General features: G+C 38.8%; 1 protein-coding gene across 2 annotated transcripts in view; it reads right to left on the reverse strand.

Moving 5' to 3' along the window:
• Nucleotides 1–23970, reverse strand: part of LRBA (LPS responsive beige-like anchor protein) — a 363130-nt gene that overhangs the window by 30125 nt on the left and 309035 nt on the right. For both annotated transcript variants that reach the window (XM_021541470.3, XM_077783018.1), the window contains 3 exons: nt 10740–10829; nt 7383–7575; nt 4622–4684 (listed from right to left, as the gene is read on the reverse strand). In XM_021541470.3, coding sequence (XP_021397145.2) covers nt 4622–4684; nt 7383–7575; nt 10740–10829 — 346 coding nt within the window. The remainder of the gene's footprint in view (nt 1–4621; nt 4685–7382; nt 7576–10739; nt 10830–23970) is intronic.

Raw genomic sequence — 23970 nt, forward strand, 5'->3', positions numbered from 1 at the left:
GAGTTTTAACCACCGTCCACGTCCAGACAGGGGCTGTAGCCTTGCATGTCCCTGGCAGCCGGGAGGCTTTTTCTTTTCCGAGGAGGACGCAACCTCGCTCGGTCTTTTTTGGGTAACTCATACTGGAAAGCTCCTTCTCTTTCTCAGAAAGCTGCCTTTTCTACCCTCTCCTCCCTATTCTGGGCTATGGGGGCAGGGGGGGTCGAAAGGACACCAATGGGACAGAATTGCAAATGGCGACACATCAGCTATGGGAGAATTGTTAACATCCTAAGAGAGGCCCTTCACATACATGCATTTCATCGGCTTCCAGCCACGTTGGGTCCTTCTCCTGTAGTTTTCCCCTTCAGCTTCTGCGAAGTCCCCTCTTCCCTTTTCCCCACGGACTTCCCCAAACCTCCTCCCTTGGGGATGGCAGCGGCCGAGCCACCCCAAGCGCCCTGCCGGACACTGTTATCCTCCCTTAGGGGTGGCATTGGCCGTGCCTGCCTGGGCGAGATGCAGTGCACCTGGCACCCCCTCCCAAGATGGTGCTGGCCACGCTACAGGGACCCCATTTTCCTGCTGTAACCTTTCTCTTCTGCCCAAGTTTTCCCGCCGGCCCCACCCTCCCCCAATGGCCCTGAACCATCCTTTAGCGAGGACAGCCCCTACTGGGGGGGAGGTGAGGTTGGATGAATCCCCCAGTCCTTCTTCTGGCTCCCCCTCTGATGGGAGAGGTCGATGGAGGAGCCCCCCCCGTTAGAGGACTTCCCTTTGTAAGAGAGCTTTCCCCTTTGCTGTGGGGGGGGGCCCCTTCAAAGGAAGTGGAGCTGGAAACCCGGACCAGGCTCCACTGTTTTCTTTCCCCTGAAACAGTGGCACCCAGGTTTACCCCTCTATCCCATCCCCTAAATGTACCTTGTCCAAAGTTCCCATATTATTTCAATACAAGTTTTCCCCATTGCTTGTGATAATTTGGAAATAACTTCTTGGACTGAGTTATATCTTATAGAAGGAAAGATCATCCCCTATAATTGCTGCCCACAATGCTATGCCAACTTCGCAATCAAATAATCAAATGAGAGAAACCACGTCGCTGATTCTGCTCTGCTAGAATTCAAAAAAACCACAAGCATCGCATCATGAATCCTGCTTTCATCCTCGATACAGAATGTGTTTATGATAATTTTGTACCCTTTATCTTAAACTGTAATGTGGAAAAGATTTTTGCCCCAATCATTGTAACTATGAATGGTGTATCACTTTCTGATGTCTCTTGATTTATGTTTTCTCAGTAATTTGTAACGTTGCTAATTTGTTTTTACCTGAGAACTCCCTTTCCTTCAAGTAAATTAAAAAGATTGAGTTGTGGGATTTATAATTTTCTCTTCTTCCCCCCCTATTCCCCCTCCCTCCTTCCCACACGTTCCCACTTTGTCCTGCAACTCAGCCCACACCTCCCAACTCCCCGTGCAGTCCCTTGTCCCGATCCTGTGCTCCCTTGTCCTTCCCCCTCGCCACACGGTCTGTCCCTGCCCCCCCGCCTTTCTCATCGCTGTCCCCGTGGTTTCCCTGCCCCTATCCCCTGCCTCCCATCCCATTGTCCGTGGCTCAGGTTCCCCCCCACCCCCAGCACGGGTATAACCAGCCCCTGGTCGGTGTCCCGGTGGTCTCGGGAATGCGCTCCCACAATAAACACGTGTTTGCACCCGAGCCCCGTGTCGCCCTCTCGTTGTTCCCATGCTAGAACTGTGCCTCGCAGAGCCGAAGGGAAAAGCGGCGCTGCCTCTCCCCTCCTCCCGCCATGTCCCGCAGGTGACCACCCGGAGCCGGTCTCGCACGGCAACAACATAGTGGGTCAAATGCAGCACACATGGGGTCATGATTTTAAATTGTACATCAGATGTATTTCATTGCAAGCAGTGCCATTTGAAAGAAGAAAAACTTCAGTAAACATCACTACTGTTCACTTTTGTTTAAACATGGCACAAAAATTAACCAGCTTATCTCCACAATTAACTTTAGGACTGGGAGAAATTACTTGCCCTATTTTGATCACTTAATGTTTTATTTCCTGAGATACTCTTGCATTGGGTACCCATAAAATGGACAGGAATCAATTAATGAACACATTTGTCAGATTATATCTTGTCCTTAGATTAATAAGGTGTGCATATATATATATATATATATATATATATATATATATATATACATATATACACATACACACAATATACGGTGAAAATCCTACACTGCAGGAAGAACTTACAGTGTGCTTTGTTCCTGAGGGAACCTGATTTCCATCCCAGGTAAGTAATTTCTCCTGGGTTTGTCTGCCAACTGCTTGGAGCACCATTATTTCCATCCAGGCAGTCTTCCAGACCTACCTCTGTCCTGGTCCTGTGCTCTTCTTTACTCTTTGTACTTTGACTCCTTTCCATTCTCATAGGCCAGCTACCTCCCAAGCCTTGGGCTTATTCCATTTACTCACTATCAAATCTTTCATTTATTTACGCTTTTGCTATATTTAAAATGTTGATACTGTCTTGCCCATATGGCTAGCAAATAATCTAGCAAGGTGTTGCCACTTGCTCTCTGCACGTAACACAAATGTGGCCTTCACTGATCTTGAGGCCACTGAAAGGGTAACAGCACCATGTTATAAATGCACAGTGAACTGCTTTGTATGACAAAATAGCAGCAAAGGAACCTCAAAAGATATGCAGATCAACTAATTCAGTGAGGATAATGCCTTCAAAAAACTTCACCTCAAAAAGAGGTCAGGGGTCTGTGTCATATCAGACATTGCTGTTTTATGTCTTCCTGTACACCAGGAAAATGAGGAGGGCAGAAATCCCTCCTTACAACTAAGACAGCAACAAGATTCTTGCTATAACAATAAAAGTGTAATTTTGTGGCCCTCTTAGGTGCCATTTATAGGTAAATGTGTCTAGCCACAATTAAAAACCTCTAATATTACCTACATAATTACTTGCTTGCATCCAATCATGCTACTTAGCAATGACAAAGAAAGCTTTAAACCTTTTAAACTATGTCCAGTGTAATCACAAGGCTGATTTGAGATCTGTTGTAGGAAGAGAATATTAAACCATTTTTCAGAATGTGAACATTAACTTAAAGGTCTTTGTACCAATGTAATTTGGGTTTTTTTTCAGTAATATTTATTTACACTTCTAAGATCTACTTGATATCAGGCTTTAAATTAGAACACACATTTCCTGCTCCAAACATTTTTTGGATATAATCTATTTCAGGAAGGAAAGGAGAGTTATAGCACGTGTCTGCCTCATAATAACTATTTCATTATCCAGATGAGGATTGATTTCAAAAACTTGGGAAAAACACTTTAATTTTATCAGATCTATAAAATGGTTTAATATGCCCCCACTGCTCCTGATCCTAGAGCTTACTCAGCAAAATGGCTACACAGGAAGAATCTGGATCTACAGACAAAACTATTGCACTTCCTACTAGGATGTGCACATTCGTTTTGAAATTTATTCCAACTGGCTGACTGACCTGTCATTCTAACCTATCCAGGCAAGCTCATCTTTGCTCTGATTTTTCCATGCTTCTATAATTGGCCACACCACTTTTTTTCCAATTTAACCACACTGAAACAGCTAGTTTTTAAACTAAGCTTGAAGTCTAACAAAACTGGGGGGCACAGAATCTTGTCTTCTTTGTTCCCATTCTACAGCTAGTTTGTATTTTGGTGTTAGGTACTTGTGTTTTTCTTTTCTCATCATGTTTAAGGTTCAATTGCCATACTACAGACTCCAAATATGCACCCCCCAAAACTGGGCCTGTAATGAAGGAACTGACCAAATTCTAACCCTGCTACTTGAAAATCCAGCTCCACATAAATTGATAAACCTCTATAATAAAAAGTCATTAATTGCATCTACTACACTCTACACTGAGTCATTAAATAGAGACATTCGTCCACCCCTTTTTAATAAAAGAAAAACACACAAATTTAACTGGTGAAGCTGATCAAAAGATGCAATACCCTTGAAAAATGAATACTAATATCCCAACACTAAACCAGAGTGGGCAATATATTTCAACTTTGCAACTGCTTTGCAATTACACATTAATCCCCTCAGCCTGAACAGCAGGTCTATGAAGAAAGGATTGATCTCCTTTAATGATGAAACCCTAGCACCATGGTTTTATTTTTCACAACACGGCGCAGTTAAGAACCCCACTGTTATTATGAAAATTTCCTCAGCAAAGGAGCTCCATCACATTACCAGTCCACCGATTCATCATAACGTGCCTCGCTCCTGCTCATCAACAAGTCTGAGTGATGAAAAGATCCAATATTATCCTGACAGTACTTCATGCACATTCTCAATCACACATTATTACAGCATCCATATTAATTTTCACTGACACGCGTCCTAGGCCTGTTCAAATTAGGCAAACCAACGAGGGGGAGTTGATGAAATACCAGCATAGCCACAGCTCATTGCATTCCAATTTGCATGCAAATGGTTTATCAGGAAAATTCCATTCCCAGGAACCAGCAAGTGAAAAACAACCGTAATCTACACTTCAGGGCCACCATACAGAGCTTAATGAATCGCAAAGAGAGAAGGAAGTGACAGACCTATGAGAGGATCGATTTCCACTGGCAGCTGGTAAGGCTGGTCTTGTACAGCACCTTGATGAGCTGGAATTCAGGAAAGAAGATTTTAAAACTTTGCATTTTTTTAATACATGAAGCCACATATATTTTATACATCAAAGCTACGCCCTATTTTTAACTATTCAAGATTCTTCTGCGTCAATTGAATGAAAAATAAAAAAAAAAATCAGGTGCTTTTGTAGGCTGCTTAATTAAACATTTATTTTAGATTAGGGCTATTCTGAATGTATGCCATCAGCAGCAGCTCTGGTCCTGAGCCATAAGCTCTAGCAGATGCTTTACTGGCAACCTCTCCTGTCGCAACAAAACAAAATTAAGTGGTAAAGAGGACTGAAAACAAAATGTGACAACCATCTGCTGACTGTAGCAAATACTGTTTTCCTCCTTACTTTTTAAAGCACTGCTTTGAACAACTGGAGCACAAAGGACTTTTTTTTTTTTTAAGTCAATTTATGATGCAGAGAAGGAAATCTTGTAGTCATCTCACAGTCAGCCAGTATTTAAGGATTCATCCTTCACCAAAACCCATTTATTTGCGAGTTTGCTTAGAAGTTAATACATTAATTCTGCCAACCCACATTTCATCTGGGCACCTGGCATACCAGTAAAATGTTTATGTACTGAATTCTCCTGCAAGGGTAAAAAAACCCCCTTTTTTCCCCACAGCTTCACTACAAAGAAACAAACTGCTCTCCAGCTCCCTGCCCCCCTGGCCCAGCCCACAATATCTGCTTGCTAGAGAAACAAGAAATAATGGCTAAATACTTACACATATGATTTTTTTATCTACCATCCACAGCTTAATATAAAAATTAGTGTTGATACAAGGATTTCTTAAATAATTGATTCATAAGTAAATTCAAAGTTCTACTGCAATGAAACACCAACACAGAACAAAACATGAAATCTATATGACAAAAAAAGAACATCCTGCTGGCTACCAGTGCCATTAGATGTCAGCAAAGCCACCAAATTCATATGCAAAGACAGGAATGGGCTTTTTAATTACACATTAGTGACAACTGGTCACTTGGAAACTTAACTTTTTTATTATGATGCCTCGTTAACAAACACAATGCTAAGCCCACAGCAGGGGATATGGAGCAGTAATGATACCTGCCCTCTTATCCTAAGAGATCCCATTTTTCTATAAAATTGGAAGTCAACAATAGCAAAGGCTCAGGAGTCCACAGACAGATATCTTAAGCACAGTACTCTATTAACAGCCTGTAACTGATGTGTGCACACACAGGAGTGGGGTGAGGTGATTTTTTTGTTGAATATTTATGGTTGACTTCTGTTTGTCTAATGGCAAGACAAGTGTAAAATGCCTCTAAGTAAAAAAATAGCAACTCAAAAGCACAGCTTACTGTTCTCCCTTTCAGAGGTGAGGGAAAAGCCTGAAAAATCTGAAAGCTCTGTTCAACTCAAACTAGTTATTACTACACTCACCAAACTGGTTGCTTGCTCATGGATCATCAGCCAGTAGAATTCTGTTGAAATCAAAACCAGCTCCTACCACTTTTGAACATCTACTTCTTCCCATGAGTTGTATGTTTACAAAGGCCATTTTTTTAAGAGCCTTGACTATTATATGCCCATGGTCACACATCCAAGCTATGAGAGGATACTGTCATCCTCCTTTCAAAGAAATCTTGGGGGCCCTGTAAATAGTTCTCACTTGCAACTTGTTATCTTAGACAAGTCTCCCTTCCCCCTCTTCCTTCCCACCTTTCTCTTGAAGTGTTTCTCAGGCGGGTGAAATAATACATAGGTATTTCTATTTGAGAGGTAATTTGTAAGAATTAGGAAAAAGTGTGGGAGTCATCTGGCTTTTTTCAAAAAGCAATCAAGGACCATGGGTCAAGATTTCTTAGTAGGAATTTCAACCATGTAAGTGTTTCTCTGATGCAAGTATCTTCTATTTAAGTTATTTTAGTAGAAGGTCATTTTTCCCCCTTTCTTAAAAAACCTTTGAAAAAATATACTGCACTGCACCAAAATAAACTTCCTTTGACAGCCTGGGCCTAAGACTGTCATAGTCAAGAAAAGAAAGATGGATGTCTTTAAGATTGGAGAATATCAGAATTAAAAACAGAATTATATTCTCAAGTACAGCACACTTTTAAAGAAAAATTAATTTTATTAGCTGCTGTGCAAATGGCTATTTTGTTTTTCTTTCATACTGACAATACATAAGCATCTACAGAAGTAACTTTGGGATGTTTAAGATAAGACTTCCCATATATTTTATTTTCTAATTCTCATGGGGTGGTTTTAACAGCAAAATAACAATTTTTTAATCAAGAAAAAACTGGCAGAGAAGATTTCAGGCAAGTTCTACATGCTTTAAAACTGCCTTTGACATGATATGGCTCAGGCTCCCAACAGACAGAACAACAGATTTAAGAGGAAGAGTGTGCCTTTATTGTGACTAAATAGTGATAGACTGTTTTTGTCTGCTTACGTGGTGCCTGATAGCCTGGAAAAAAAACATACTGTTTTTACAAACCTTTGGTTTGCTACATATCTTGCTGCAATAGCTCAGATTACCTTTCCAAGGAGAAACTAAGCTCACATGTGAAGAGCCTGCTGTGTCAATGAACTGGATTTGCTTTATCCATTTTAAACTTGCAACAGTTCTGCAGCAAATTGTGACAAGACAAGAGAAGTGCTGCTGGATGGCAGGAGTTTCTTGGGCTTCTTGCTTTAATGTACTTACCAGGGAGGCTGTGCCACTTGTTCACAGCAAAGAGCCTGTTTGCAGTGACTGTGATCACAGCAGGAGTGGCCAGGCCAGGCTGGGTGTTGGCAGCCACGTGAGTGACCGGGGAGTTGGATGGGAACTTCAGGACCATGATAACATCCTGTTGGGCTTGCTCTGTGAACATCAAGGGGCTCTGCAGGAGGAGATACTGTTGAGTGCACACGACAAGAACCCAAATACACGGGGAAGGAGAACACGGGGAGGAGAAGAGACAGGACAAGAGAAGGAAGATTGAATTAAAACTCAATCTGATAGAAGCTGCACTAGAAAAGCAAATGCAGTAATAGCGGAAAGACTTGTGGAAATCACATTTTAGGCAGAAAACCCTGCCTGCACCCTATTAATTTGAGGCCTTTGTGACACACATGGTGTCTGACTTCGCTACAGATCACAGCAGATTAAACTAAAAGTTTTCAATTGCCTATCTCTGCCAAAAGAATTCCCCTTCATATCTGCAGAGACATCATGTCAAGAAAAGCAATGCCAAACCAGGAGGGAAACACAAAAAATACTGAGCCAAAGAAATTCCTGCTCCCAGAGATTATCTCAAGTTGCATTAAATTGGCAGACTGTAATTCTTTACAAGCCAGATGAGAACATGAAAGAACATTAAAATAAACAGATACACACATACACTAGATATATGTTCTGTGTATATTTCTGGTGTACAAAAATAAGATTTATGAATGCAAAGTAGAAGACTTCACTGCAAATGTGTTTCAAAGGACAAACATAATTAAATGCAGTTGTAAAGAATACGAAGTGGATGTGATTACAGACACTATCCTGCATTGTTGCCAGAAATGCTAAAGGGAGAGAATCAATCCAGACTCTCATTTTCAACATCATTTTTTAGGTTTTTGTTTTTTAGTTTAGTAAGTTGAAAAGTTTATTAACTTTTCAACTAAGTTCTCTAAGAATACTGCAAACATCAAAAAATATTGAGGATCTGGATATCAAACGTGAGGAGAAATCTGATGGGTTTATGACTGTGTGGTACATCTGAAAAAAAGAAAACCCCATTGAAATGCAGAGGTACAATCATCATGATCACCAGTAGCCACATTGCTCAAGTATTTGTAATTTTCTAATAACCAAATTAGAATACTAATGAAGTGCCCTTGGCTATTCTTCACCTGCAATATTTCATTACATATATGTGTATGTAAGTGCATACATTTAATGTCTATTTATACAGAACTAATAAAAAAATTAAATACATTTGCATTTTTATTATCACTCCTTTTAAAAAAGTTATTAAGAGTACTTAGAAAAACATATTGCTCTCTGAATTCCTATTTACAGTCTTTGCATAAAGGTGTAAATAAAAGCAACTAATAAGCTATCCAGACACCCTTCTGAGCAAGTGGCTAAAAGCCAATCAATATTATGAGTTAATCCTCCCTGGATGCTCATTCAATTAAAGGTGTCAGTAATGCCTCATCTGATGTGGCCTCAATTAAATCCAGCTATCTGATGGTTGAAAACACAAGGGGATACAGCAACAGCAGCAAAATCAGACAAATAGGCAGCCTTCATGTGACTGCTAATTACTACACCTGGTGTATATTATGGCTTGTGCACTTAACACAGCACGTGGTAACTTCCAATTCAGCTGCATTCATGCACACACGCACACAAAACTCAGTAAATAATGCAACTAGAAATGATTCAAAATTATGACAGGAAAAGTATCCTTACTGTATTTCAGCTCCAGGAATACTTTTAGAACCACTTAATATAGTGCTATTATGAAAACATGCATTAATATCCACAAAACCAGCAAGTGAAGAACAAAGGGCTTTTTTTTCTGGGTGTACCCCAGCCCTAAAAACCACAGGACTTAGAAACAGCTAACTTCTTAGATTTTAATTTCTGCTATTACATACTAAATCTTCACTAATTCAGCATCATGAAAAATATTATGATAAAACCACACAAACTGCTTCCTGGTATCAAATTTATTTATAGAACAATGGTTCTGACTAATACGTCAATAGTTGACTTCTCGAGTTGCTCCTCTTCCTGAAACAAATCCCTTTATATTAGAGCAAGAGGTCAGTGCATGGCACCATGACAGATGGACACATATATGGCAAGTGCCTGCACGAAGGGGAGTACCTGGGCTCCCCAACATCCCTGTTAGCAGGGCTCTTCTGAAACACACACACAAGTCCCTGCAGTGTCTGCTTGCCTGGGACCTGGGCACAGGGCACGGGCAACTGAGCAGCTCTGAGGTAGCATATGTGATGCATTTGAGAAAGGCCAGTAGCTCAGTTTATCAAGGAAGTTTAAACTTCTGAGATTCCTGCATCACAAGGTTTGTAAGCTACTTTGGAAACATGTCATGTTTCTCTGTAATATTTTAAAACCGTCTGCACTTCAGATATGTTTTGAAATTAATAACTTTAGTCTGCTTGATAAGGACATATTTTCTTCTTGCACATTCTGTAAAACCTGGTTTTGGTTTTTGGTTTTGGTTTTTTTTTGGTTGGTTGGTTGTTTTTTTTTTGTTGTTTTTGTTTTGTGGTTTTTTGTTGGTTTGGTTTTTTTTGCATTGCAGCGTAAAATGTCCATCGTAACAATAAGGGAATGTAACCTTTTGAAAACTTTGGGAATTAGCAGACCATTTGCTCCACTCGTCAGAATATCACTAAACATCCTTAGTTCTGCACCTACAACAACACAAATGGTATTTTAAAGGCAAGGACTGCACACAGCATGATATGAAAAGTGATCAGTAATGTAATAATAGTTTGTAAAATAAAATTATCTTAGACACAAGGAGAGGTAAAAGGGAAAGCATGTTAATGCTCACTGACTGGATTTTATCACCCTAGCTTTACTGCAAAACACATTTAGTCACATTCTTTGCTATGTAAGTTTCAGCTCATGAATTCCTAGTAATCCTGGTTTTAGGGGAAAACCTAAGCCTGGGGGAAATGACAAGGAAGTTCCACCTCCTAAATCCATGTTTCTTATCTGCCAAAGATTAACTAAATTGTCTCCACGATTACTGGCTCTCACCTGTACAGGTATGGTATTAACAAAATCAATTGATGAAGTGTTCTTAGATTACACTGACAAAAAAAAAAGCCTACACTAGAAATCAATGCAATCCTTTCTGCAACAAATAAAAGAATAGTTAAGCACTGCATGCAACTCCTACCAAATCGTAACTCATCTGCTGGTTTTAATAACATAATTCCACAACCACATAAAAGCAAAGTGAAAGTGTCCAGTTCTGCAAAGGTAAGGAAGAAAAGGAAGTGAGCAAAATGGCAGGTCACAAAGAGTTAACATGGCACTTACCACCTGCATGGCAGAACTTCTTGGAGGATGTGGTTCTATGAGCAGTTGGGAAGGGGTCTGTCCAAAACTTCGTATTTGAGCTTCCACAGCCTGGAAAAGGCACAGGCAGGTTTGCATGTTAAGAGGTGCTAATTACAGGCAATAGGACCATAACTGTCACCTGAAAATGTCATTCCACACTTCTGGCTTGTTTCATGTTGAAAATCAACCCCGTGTGTTCACTGTGGGGCTAAGTGCTTGGCACTGGTACTAAGAATGAGGTAATCATTTTAGTACTGTGGATGCTATTTCCATGAGAAACTCTGCAAAACCTCATCCTGTTCAATGATATTAAACAGAAACAAGCTATTATAATCAGAAACCCTCTTTATTGGCTCCATTTTTCCTTTCTAACACTGGCTTATCCTGTTTGTATCATAACTCAAAAACAAAAGTTAACTTTTAAAAGGTTTCTGCAGATATTAAGTGTTGTACATTAAACTCCATTGCTTCATTTCACAGCAGTACCTTCAAGGAAAGCAATATTGGGCTTTTATTCTTATTTCCAGGTTTCTTCAAGAAGAGCAAACAATGTTAGGATGTATTAAACTACCAACAGCAAAACTATGGGAGAACATGAAGACATAACACAAGGGGGTTTTTAAAGTTTATCTGTATCTTCAGCAACATGCTTTAGTACTTCCTTCACTTTCATCTCACATGAAAATATCACGCTTAATGATTTTTTTAAAATAATTATGCTGCATAATTATGCTGAAACCTGTGAACTTATACTTCTTGCCCTAGGCATGTCCAGCTAATTTTCCATGCTGCCACCTCTTGGCCCACTGGTTTAAAGATAACATCAAGAGGCCAAAATTCAACAAGTTACTTCTTGTCAGGTTGGCCCCCTGCACCATGCACAGAAACAGGCTGATAGTACAGAAAATCTCAAATCATTCAGCTTACTTTATATTTCTTTCACTGTGAGCTTAACTAATCACCCTGCATTTGCTGTGGGCTAGCAGGCTGTACACGGGCTGATGCCTCAGGTATTTTCCCCTTATTCTTCTTTTTCATGGTTCAACCTTCCTGAATGCTCTTTACACTTACATCTCCTGGTCTATTTTAGCCAAGCCTTAAAATTTTTGAGATAATGGAATAACACTTATGCTGACCTTATTCTTACAAACAGCTATTTTTGTATAATTATAAAAACCATTCGTAGGACATTCTCCTGTTACAAAAATAAAGCCAAAAGTAGAATGCACCTGAGGCCTTAAAATAATCATCCTCTTGATAGTAAACATGCCATCCAAAACACTTGCCCTTATTACATTTGGCAGGGCTTTTGAAATATCTGAACTCACCAGAGCAGGAGTTGAAATTAGTCTGTGAACAGATTCTAGCACTCTTGCCCGCTCTGGGAAGGACCACAATCTTCAAAGAACTGGTGAATAAGTAAGTTATCAAAAAGCTGGCTGAAATCTGACATACACATGATGATGCAGTGAGCACTTTTTGAGTAACAGCAGTATCAGACTCATGAAACACTAACGCTCAGTAAGACCACATGAGTCTCCTTCCTGCTGATGAGAATTAAAATACATTAAAATTCAAATCCGGGGGTTTGTGACTCAAGATAACAAGAGAATCACAAAAGCTTTGAGGTTTCTTAATACATGAGGCATTAACAAAGGAACAGGTAAGCAGCCCTACCCTCTCCATAAAATGCTGTTTGTTTTAAAACATCCAGACTTTAAAAAGATGTGCATAAACTTACTTGCAGATTAAGTAGCATATTTTTACTAGCAAATGGGAATTCTGCCCTGCATTATGGGTAGAACCAGAAGAATACAGCACAAAATATTCTTGAAACACAACTCCCACGCATTTCTTTTAGAACTGAGAATAGATAAAGCAAGGAAATAATGAGCTTTAGATTAATTTCCTTGTATATTGACTTATGATCAATACAGAAACTTTAATTCCTGAATGCTCATGTTACGCATTTAAATAGAGTCAGAATTTTTATCTCAACCTTGAAATATGGTGCGTCTTTAAATGCCCAATGCTACCTCTGGAAGCTATACACTTATATGGTGCCAATAATGAGGGAAAATGATAAGAAGAAACACAAGATATCATGTATTGAGGCACAGTATTTCAAATACATTCATCATTACAAGAGCTCAAACTGATGTAGATCAAGTATATAATACTGTACTCAACCTGTCAGTCAAGAGGCATTGTCTGTTTTCACAACGGGTCTGTCAGACCTGGTGAAGCTGCTGACCAGTGGGACTGTGATTTTGCTAAACCCTGCCTCAGAGGATCACAAATTTTCCATTTTCAGTCTTAATAGACACTGTTTATGATCTAGCTTGAGTTTGTCATCTTTACTGGTGTCTTCAGAAATACAAAAGAAATTTGAAGAACTGTTGAGTAAAGGCAACAACACTTGGACAACTATGTCTAGACATAGTGGCTAGTCTTCAGAAAAAAAATCTTCTGCATTCCTTCTGGTTACCATGAAAAAAAAAAAAAAAAAAAAAAAAAGGGAAAGGTTTCTCATTTTAGTTTCTACATTTTGTAACAATGACCAAGAGAGTGTACTACAACTCCAAATGGTTCTTTCCTTTTCCCAGATTGTATTCAAAGTCAATCCAGATGTCAGCTCTGCATTCTGATGTCTCAGTCAGAAGGCTCACATACAGAAGGATGCAAGATGACCTCCCTCTGTCAGCAGAAATGTGATGGTGTAACTGGAATCAATCCCCATTTCTTAATCTACGTAACAGCAGAAAGAGCCACCAGATGCCACTCAGACTTTTGTTCAACCTGTCAAAAAAATCAGGTAGGAGCAGGGAATCTTTTTCTCAGATGTATAACTAGTATCTCCTTTGAAGAAAAGAACCTACCTACCACTCACCTGAGAAAATACAGTAAAATACCCATCAGTCAGAAACTCATCATCCACTTCCCTTCTAATGAATATTAGTCCAGCCTCTAACTGAGCTTTCTTGGAAGTAATTATTACCAGCATCAGTCAGTATCACTAAGAGACAGACAGCTCCTCCAGGAGTAGAGGAAGGGCAAGACTTCTCACACTGCTGGATTCCTCTGGAACACACAGCCATTTACATGACTGTAGGTAGAAACATTTGGGAAATTTGCACAACCAGTTTCACATCTATTAAGGACACCATATAACTGGTAAGACATACATAACCTTTGCCTGAAAGAAATTTTTAGCTTAACAAACTCTTATCACTGAAAGCAATATGTGTGCCACAAAGTAAATTAAAGCATAATATCATTCCAGATTTTATTTCACTGTTTCTCAAATACCTAAGTAAAACTGCCCTTTTCCTGTTAATTATCTACAAACCCAAAATTTTGGTAAGGCCAGAATTGTTCCAGATGCTACAATAAGAAGCAATAAAATGAAACAAGGAAAGCAACCCTTTACAATAATTCACACAGTATCCATCCCAAACACATAGTTATGTAACACTGTATTCTGAATGTTAATTAATTTAGAAGCATGAAACCCATAGGCAAATTTCATAAATGATCATTTATCTGATTTTACCCATTCCTAAAAAGCCTCCTAGGTCATCTCCTCTTCTCTTGGGATGTGGGAAGGGGAAAAGGAAAATAGGGAAGAAAATTGAAAGAAGGAAAGTAAAGAACTTGAAAACTTGGCTTAGCTAAAATGTAGTTCCTTACCACTGTTTAGTATAGCTATTTCCAATCTCTGAACTTACCCTCTCATCTAACTGTGAAGAAAGTTAATTCAACAATATGCAGTACCCATCAAATACGGCTGTAAATTTTTTGGGAAGGAGGGTGATGGGGAGGTTGAACATATGGATGCAGTTAAGGTAAAAACAGATGTTTGTTACTTTTCTTTGCAGCAACACTCAGAAACTAAGTCAAAATTGCTTTTTTTTTTCATGTTTATGTCTGAAAGAACTATAAAATTAAATATGAGGGAGGGTGGGTGGAGGGGGAGCTGCAGTAAGTGTCACAGAGAAAGAATGAAACAGTCTCCAGTTTTGAACTCAAATCCTCAAATAAAGGTCCATAACAGTTGAAAGGCAAGACATACACCATTTAACTCCAGATTTAAAGACCTTTAAAGGGACTAGCTCAGAGTTGCCTTCATCATGCTTCCTCAGACACAAAACACCAAACTAAGGAGTCCAGGGGCACAGTACACCCATGTTAAAATGCATGCCTTGGTCTAAGGGTACAACAAGCTACAACCTCCTCATTTGCTACAAAGAGGCTGCTCTCAGCTCTCTTACAGATCTGCACCAAAGTATTCCCAGTTACTTCCTAAATCTCTACAATTTAGTTGCCAAACATTTGAAACCCCAGGTGAAATAACAGCATGCTTTGTAATATATTTCAGTTCACATGTCAGGGACAGAAAATGTTTTGGGTTCATCCTCCATCTTTCTGCCCAGTATTTACTCTAGAAAATAACAGGCCTTGCAAAAGTAATTATTTTGGCTCTCTGCCGCTCCTACCTCACTTTTCAATATTCACAAAGGTTTACACACATGTTCCTCAGTGATTTCTATTGGCTTGAGTGATATGCAATTATGATTACTTGCTTTCCCCTTCCTTCCACCCAGATGTTGCTTTAGAGCATCAGAGGACACAGACCGTTTGACAGGTTTCCCCTCAGATAGGGAAGCTGAATGGCTCAGCGGCCAACCAAGGAGCTCCTTTTCTCATGGGACAGTGATTAAAATCCAGCTCCAGTAACAAGTGATCAGAAAACCCCCTCTGACCAGAGAGCCACTTACACTCCTACAGGAATAGTCTTAGTCAAATTCCTCTAGGACTACAGAAACACAGATAACACTAGCCAGAGAGCAAGAACAATTCATAACAATAGATAAAATTGCTGAAAAGAAGCAGAAGATTATAAAGAGGAGCTCTTTGTAGTACCATCTCCCTTGCTTCCTAACAATCTCCATTAGATCAAGATTGTGAAAAATGGGCAAATGTTTTTCTGACATAGGCAATGTATATGCTGGCTGACTGTACACCTGCCCTGGGGATATTGCACTACACTTGACCCAAGGAAAAAATACAGCACTCAAATGTTAGTATCACAAATTCACACAATGCCATTTGCTATTTTTAAAAATAAAATGAGCAGTCTAGTTTCTTCATGTCAAAACAGAAAATCATTTCTCTTGTTTTGACTTCACAAATCAAACATTTTGTTCTGAGTTACTTCTATATTTTGTTTTCTCATTGCACCATTCACTTAATATACTGATTTAAGAAAACTGTGTGTGCTAGCTTTGAAATCTAACAAATAGCAAGGAAGAGAATGGAGCAGAAGAAAGGCTAAGGAAAAGACACTACAAGACCAAGAGTTACCTGTTGTTCTCTAGGTGCCATTAAACCTGACTGCAAAACGTTTGTGATGTACCCTCTGCTGACCAAGCAGAATGCAGAAGGTGCCTGTTGCTGCCCACTAATGCAGGTACAGCTCCAAGCCCAGCACCTCAGGCCTATGGCTCCAGAGCCAAAGCGTGGGCAGAAATCCTGTCAGCAGCCCACAGAGGGGGCCTTATCAGGGCAGTCGAGCAACTTGGGATGGAGCAAGAAGTGCACAACCTTTGCCTGCTTCTGTGTGTTAGCAAAGTCTAAAAAAACCGTGGGCCTCATTACACAAAAGACAGATACAGGGAGAAACTAAAGCCATCAAATAGAGATTCAGCATTTTTTCTTCCTTCTTTGTACCTTCCTTGTAAGAAATATATCTGCTGCATAATATATTTATTTTCTTCTTATCACCCCCCAGTTTCACCTCCTTCTGCCTAAAAATATCAGAAAATACCTGACTTCTGAAAATACCAGAGCTGTCCAGAGATTGGTTACTGGTCTAACCACTTGTTTATACAATCCAAACTACTACAGATACATGGATGAGAAGGGGTTACCCTAAGCAGGATTACTTTTTTTCCCTCAAGCTGTTTGAAATCAATATATGAATAATACATTAGCCTATTCACATCAGAAAAGTGGAGAAAGGAGAACTTCATAGGATGCCTTCCACCACATCTCTACAAGCAAAAACACTAAACCAGCTCTTACACTACATTTAGGAATTTTCTGTGAGAAAATAGAAAAATGAAGTATTTTTGTCCAGACAAATCAGTGTGACAATTACATGGCGCTCATTAAAACAAAACAGGAAGCAATCACAGTTTGTGAGAATACAAATAGAAGCCCCTCAGGGTCATGCAAGTAGCTCCAATCTGAATATATACATTCCAGGCATATTAAACAGAGGTACAGCCTGGCCTGGCTGCAATCTCCAGCTCATGCAGCTGTTCGTCTACTGCAGCGTAATCCCAGCTGCCAATCTGAAAGAAACCAGTTAGTCAGAGCAGACACAAGCAACAGAAACAAATGTCACTCAATAATGTTCAGAGGCACTGGGTTCATGGATAATTTCAAACAGTATCTCTGTATGGAACACTGATGTGCTCATTCAAAACACCTAAATCTTTGGCTACTGGAAAGAAGCAGATAAAAAACACTAGAACTACAAAACCAGGTCTGGTAGCACTTCAAAGAGACTGACAAAATAAAAAGGGAAAAGAGTCTAAAATGAGAGTAAAGATCAATTTAAGGATCTGCAAATAAAACTGGAGTCAATACAAGCAAAAGTATAAGCTGTTCTGGGACTAGTTTTTTAAAATTCAACAGTTTCTGTTTTATTTGAGCACCAAAACCAAAATTGCTTCCCACTTCTCTTTCCTGTGGCAGCTGAAGATTTCAAGAGAGCAACTCACTGCTTTAATCTCAAATCAATAGTTATCACCAAGAAAGTAGTCACACTGCCATGCACAATACCATCAAATTTAAATTTCTGGCATTATTAATTTACTTCTCTAAAGAGCTAAACAATCCCAAATTTTCTTATATTAAACATTTTCCTCTGGAAAAAAGCAATCAATTCCAATCTGTTAACAGTCCAAAGAATTTCCTAAACATTGATGTTGTCTCTATTTATTAAATAAAAAGGCTTCATTAATAAAACATTTCAATCTGAAGGAGATTAATACACAGATGTAAAAATACAAAATATAGTAGTCTTTAAACTGTCTTCTCTGATCACCTTTCAGAATCTGCAACCATTGCAAAAAATAAATAACTCCTTTTGTTAAGCTATGAAATACATTTATTTAAACTCCCATAACTACTACTTGCAAGACCAAACTTGCTTTTTCCAAACTATGGGTGCAATGCTATCTCAGGGTTTTCTACTGCAAAAAATGAACTTTTTTTTGTTATTTACCAGAATGTAGCATTTAACTGAGACTTGACTTTTAGGTACTGCTTAAGGAAAACACCTCTGGCATGACCACAAGTTTTCTCACTCAAGCAGCAGCTATTTATCAAATATAACTAATAATTAAAATAACAAATTTGTGTAGGTAAACACCATACACATCTCTGACCACAGTGGGAAAACTGATGTCTAGGTTAGACACCCTGGGCTGCAATAAGCACATAGAGTGACAACATTCAAAACAAAAATGTTTTGTTTCCCAATTACTATGAAAGACAATACAAAGACCATTTGGACAGCATAAAGAGGCTGCAAATAATCAATCCATGTTGATGACACAAAAAATTCCTGTAGCCTGTTCACTTCCATGTTTCTTGCAAGGCTAAATGACTTGGTGTATAACTGTAGCTATTATATACAAGTATATCTCATCCTTTCCACATATGGAAGAGGAAAAAGTAGTTTAAAAGTAGAAACATTTTATATCAAAAGGAGTTATTTTTGAAGTATTATGAACGTCACTTTTATCCATACCTTATTTACCTTTCTATTACTCTCTTATTTAATGCTGGCCAACAAACATGTCAGCTAAGACTGACCAGCCAGGCACAAATGAAAACGTAAGGAGACCAGGGGGTCTCAAGACCTCTCTGCCTCTTACAGATCCTCAAGACAGGTCAAGCAAGAAGTGAGAGAACTATCTGTGCTGAAAATTTCTATCCCTTGAATTTCAATCAAAGGCTGAGGGGAAAAAACCACTCAGTGCTGAAGAACTAATTCACATGAGTTACCTCCTGCCAAAAAACTTTACTACTTTCTGCCAGTTTTTAAAATCCTTATACATGGAGCATCCCAGTCCTAATTTAATTAACCCTAAAATGTGTCTCCTTTTCATGCTGGATAGAGAAGCAGAATCAGCAGGTAAAATTACAGTCTACCCTGTAATGAAGAATAAAAGAGAACAACAAGGTCAAATATTTTTTCTGGATCAGAGCCCAGCTGGGTATTTTGCATGTCTGTTTGTAAGCATTGTAGTAAACATGTAAGTTAAGACAAAGGGCAATAAATCCCCGTTCATCACATCAAACCCCAGGCTGAATGGAACCAAAAGAGTGCCACACCTCCCAGATATTCCAGTAAGCACTTGCTTATGTTCAGTTTGCTCGTTTACTCCAACACCACAAGCAGGTCACAGTGTGAGCAGAGATGTGAGAACTAACAGGTAACTGACACAAACGGGTGGCAGGAGTGGTGCTCCTGTTATTTAATGCTCCTTTCACCAGAAGGAAATACTCCATCCTTTCTGGGAGAGTCTGATGTCCAGACAAGCTGATTCCATTGAGCAGTAGGACCTGCCCTAACAGGAGGCCTGCCTCTGTTACACACTCCTACCATGGGTACCACTCCAGGTAAAGACCAAGGCTTGGGCTTGGATGCATTGGCAAGTCCACATCTCCTTAGCCATTAAATCACTGCACAATCCTTTAAATACAGCCTTCTTAATTCCCATTCCACACCAGGGTATTTTAATATAAACTTGCATTCAAAACGAGACCAACGTTAAACATTTATTTGGCTTTTCCCACTATTCCTGTGCTGTACAACACCAAACATGCCATCTGTGCAACACACTTCCAGCCAGAGACAATTCAAAGATGGTTTCTACAGTGCTTTGAATGTTGCCTGCAAGAATTTGTTACTTACCGAATACAGCACATGGAAATTTACTCCTCTGTGACAGTTATTTTATAACCATTTTATCCTACATTTTAGAACTCATCACAGCCACAAAAAAGACCGTTGCCCAACCTGCTAAATCTAGACTGATCGTTTTCCCAACTATTTAGTAAATGTTAACTATGTTATAAATACTAATCATATTTATACTCTGTGAAAGATTCACTGTTGTCAGGGTTCTCCAGCTAAGTTAGAGCTGAAATATGCTATTAACTCCCACCATGACCAGAGCTAAAAGAGAGGCCAAAAATGCTTTCTCTGGGATAAGATATCAGATCTGCTACTGCTGTCATGAAACTGGGGTCATGTAAACTAAACATCTCTGTAACTTCTTTTGAGCACAGAAGTCTTTCAAATTGTAAATATTTAAAAATAAAATAAGACTTATAAGAGATAGGCCTAAGATGCATAAAACTTACCCAAAGATATTAATCTTAAACAACATTTAAAAGTTATTATCCATTAAATAATTTATCCTATATGCTTTAAAACTGAAAATAAAAAAAAAATATTATCTTTTTAATATATTTAATCAGATGTGGCACATTCAAATAACAAGCCAAATTCTATGTCAAAGCTGATTCTTCATAATTTTTGAAACTCCTCAGTTCATATGGAAATGGAATATAATCAATAGAAAGAAAGGTGCCAAAAAATGGAGAAAGCTTGCTTCCTAATGTTAAACAGACCGCCTACATGTAACAAAAAAGCACCTTCTCTTCAGAGAAAGAAGTACAAAACAGAACCATCTAAGGCTAAAAGTAAATCACTCAATGTTATTAATTTAATGGGACTTATGCTTAAGTTTTTAGAGATATTATTGCTAATTTAAAAATTGTCTTCCTTAATTGCTGACTTCAAAGATCATATCAGATGGTTTTGTTTTGCTTTTTTTTTTCAAATGTAGCTTTTTGATAAGCAAGGTATAAAATTCAGGGTGTTTTCTGAAGGGTAGGGAAGTACAAATCCTATATGCAAATACAATTTGTACTTCCCGTACAAATCAAAGATGCATTCTCCAAATAATACTTCATCTTCCTGCTACTAACTTTGTTTCTTTTCTTTGCTTTTATCCAGTGTTTACACTAACTACATAGGGATATCAGTGGAGAAATGGACTTTTAAGTAGTAAGTGAGGGCAGCCCACATTCACGATTCTCTTTACACTAAGCCAGAGACAAGAGGAATTTCTGTTCTTCTGACCAACACTGATGAAATACCCACCAGTCAGTCCTAGATACAAATTATTTTGTATGGATTGTGCTTCAGCTCCTAATCACTCACTTGTCTGAGTGACTTAGATCTAATTCTACTTTTTTTTCCCTCCATTCTCAGACAGCTATGGCAAAAAGAGAGCAGAATTTGTGATAAGAAGGTGCTGTGAATTCTCTCCAGAACAGTTGGAAGACATTTGTCTGTGCTAAATGACTCCTTGCCCCTTCCATCCAGGCAAAAAAAGAGCCCTTCCACAGCAGATCTTGGGATTGGGAGTTCCACAGATCAAAGTGTGGTGCACAAGAGCAAGTCAACAGAAGGCAGTGACACAGCAGAGCTCTGCTGGCAAATGCAGTGCTTTTCACCAGAAGGATGTTTACTGCTTGCCCACTGAACAGCAACTTCCCTCTGCAGCTGTCTCCTCCTTCAGCAAGACACACAAGGAGCAGAGTCAATGACAGCACTACCAAAATGCTTGGAGGGGAAGAGGAGGAGGAGGGAATGGTCTCTGCAGGATGAGCAGTGCACCAATGTGCAGGGATACTAGATCCCTTGCCTTGCTTCTCCTGGCTGCAGTTCCCTTCCCCCACTGGCTGCGACTCAAACCCTTCTCTCTTGATCTACTCCCCTCGCCCTGAGATTTGCCTTTGAATTATGCAAGCCTTGCACTCCCCAGGGTTTATCTGCCAAAAGGTAGCATGTGGCCCATGGTTTGCATTTTAGTTTAAAATTTTCTATTATGGCAGTTAGATCCTTTCAAAATACTTTACTTCCTTTATTCCCATAGGCAGAAAGAATGGCAGGAAAAAATTGTTCACAGCAGTATAAGAGGATGTAAAAGTTCTACGTTTTCAGTTAGGAAAAAAAAAAGGTGGAATATGGTTTTAATCAAGTAGTTTTCCTTCCTAGACGAGTACTTCCTTCTTGTAATATATATAACCTGACTGCCTATAAAAATAAAGGTGCCAGTCAGAGCCATTTAGGAGACCTAAGGAAATTCTGCATTAACCTACACCCCTCCACTCCTCAGTGCCTTCCACCATTGTTCTGTGTGTGGCCTCTTTGATGAGTTAGGTCACCAATACCCATGTTTATATCTGCGGAGATACCTCAGAAACACATGCATCATAGGCCTCTCATTGCTGATGTGGTACAGGCTAAGCACTATTTGTGTCCAGAAATTGCCATGGTTTAAGCACTTGCTATTATTTCCATGTGATACCTAAAAGACTCAATAACTTGCAGCTCTCAGAATATACAGGAGCTTCTTTTTGGTTTAGGTTTGCAAATAGAAATACTTTTTCTGCTTCAACTGTCAAGATTTAAAGACCCAAATCTGAATAGTATCAAGAGGAAAAAGCCAAACTCATCATTTCTGAAACCAAGAGATCAGGTTTAACACCTGCCTAATAAAAAGATACTAAGTCTGAGGTGCTGTGCCTGCCTAAAAATACTGTAAATTGTCCACATCAGAAATTCATTTGAGCTCTAACCAGGAATTTGGTGGAGAAAAGAAGAGATATTTTTTGGTAGGCTGACTGAGGAGAAAAAAATGCTGATGGAAGCTGCTTGGTAGCACAAAATGTTAGCACAGGTCCTCAGGGAGACAGATTAGCAAGCAGGAAGAAGGTGAGACTGTCAAAGGTGCATGATAAATTCATTTAGCACATAGATATAGAATGATTATGCATATAGAAATCCACACAAACAGATTTTTCATTACTTTCATCTCTACCCATAAGTAAAACCAGTCATTAAATTTCTGCAGTATCAGTATTGCATCAGAGCTGATCGTATGTGCCATTTAAAATTACACGTACACATTTACATAATAATAAATATGCTTTACAAAACACATGTAAATGGCAAGGGATATCTAACTAAACAGGAGACCTTTCACTGTTTTAGTGGCATGCTTAAAAATCCTAAATAAAAATATTCCATTGGGCCAATCCTTCAAGCAACACAGAACAAAAGTGCTACAAGACACCATTCATTCTGCTGCCTGTATTCATCGGTGTGTATTTTTGGCACCATCAGTAGTGTTCCAAAATTCTGCTGCTGCTAAGCTACTCCACTGTTGTGAATTCAACAACACTACAATTCTCCCTCTCCTGTTTTTATTTTTTAGTCCGTTCAGACAGTGCAGAACAATCAAAAATAAGCAACATTATAGCAAAAAACTATAAAAATGTGACAAATTCAAAATATTTGGTAACAAAGTGAATGCCCTGCTGAGATTATGCACACTTCCAAACATTTGCAACTTCCCTGGTCCTAAATTTTTTTCAGGCTATAACACAAGTAAAACAGATCACAATAAATGTGATACAAGAACTGTTCAAGAAAAATTTAAACTACACAAAAACTGTGTGTGGAAACTGCTACTTTCACTAGTGTTACTTCAATTATTAGTTTAATAAATAAAGGTTCAATGATGGTTCATTTAATAACAAAATTTAGAACTATTTACATATAATACCCAGCCTACATTTCAGTACACACTTAAACCAATCACTTCAAGAGTCTAATAAATACTCTTAAAAGGTAAGAACAATTCCTTGCCAATGTAGAGTGAGCAAATTCACTATCAGTGAATTGAAAACATGTCACAGTGAGTATCTACTAGATGACTCTTGGATCAACAATTTTTCCAAATCTAGATGACATTTTTTCTTGTAAGCCACATGTCCCAGTATCCCTCTTCTTAGCTCAATTAAGGGTATTTATCTGTAACATATGTATTTTAGGTTTAAATAGACTAAGACGGAGCTTACAGACTGATGGCAAGCCATGTAATGGCAACATTGAGCCATCACTTTGGTATTAAGCCAGTCCCCGTGTCACCTCTAAATAAAACAGCTGATAAGATTCATATTTGTTTTCATGGACTCTGAATATATTATAACAAGGTACCACTTACATTTATTCTATAATTAAAATACTTGCAGCTATATTTGGTATCAATAC

The sequence above is a fragment of the Lonchura striata genome, chromosome 4 (assembly GCF_046129695.1).
Source record: "Lonchura striata isolate bLonStr1 chromosome 4, bLonStr1.mat, whole genome shotgun sequence".
Classification (NCBI taxonomy): Eukaryota; Metazoa; Chordata; class Aves; order Passeriformes; family Estrildidae; genus Lonchura; species Lonchura striata.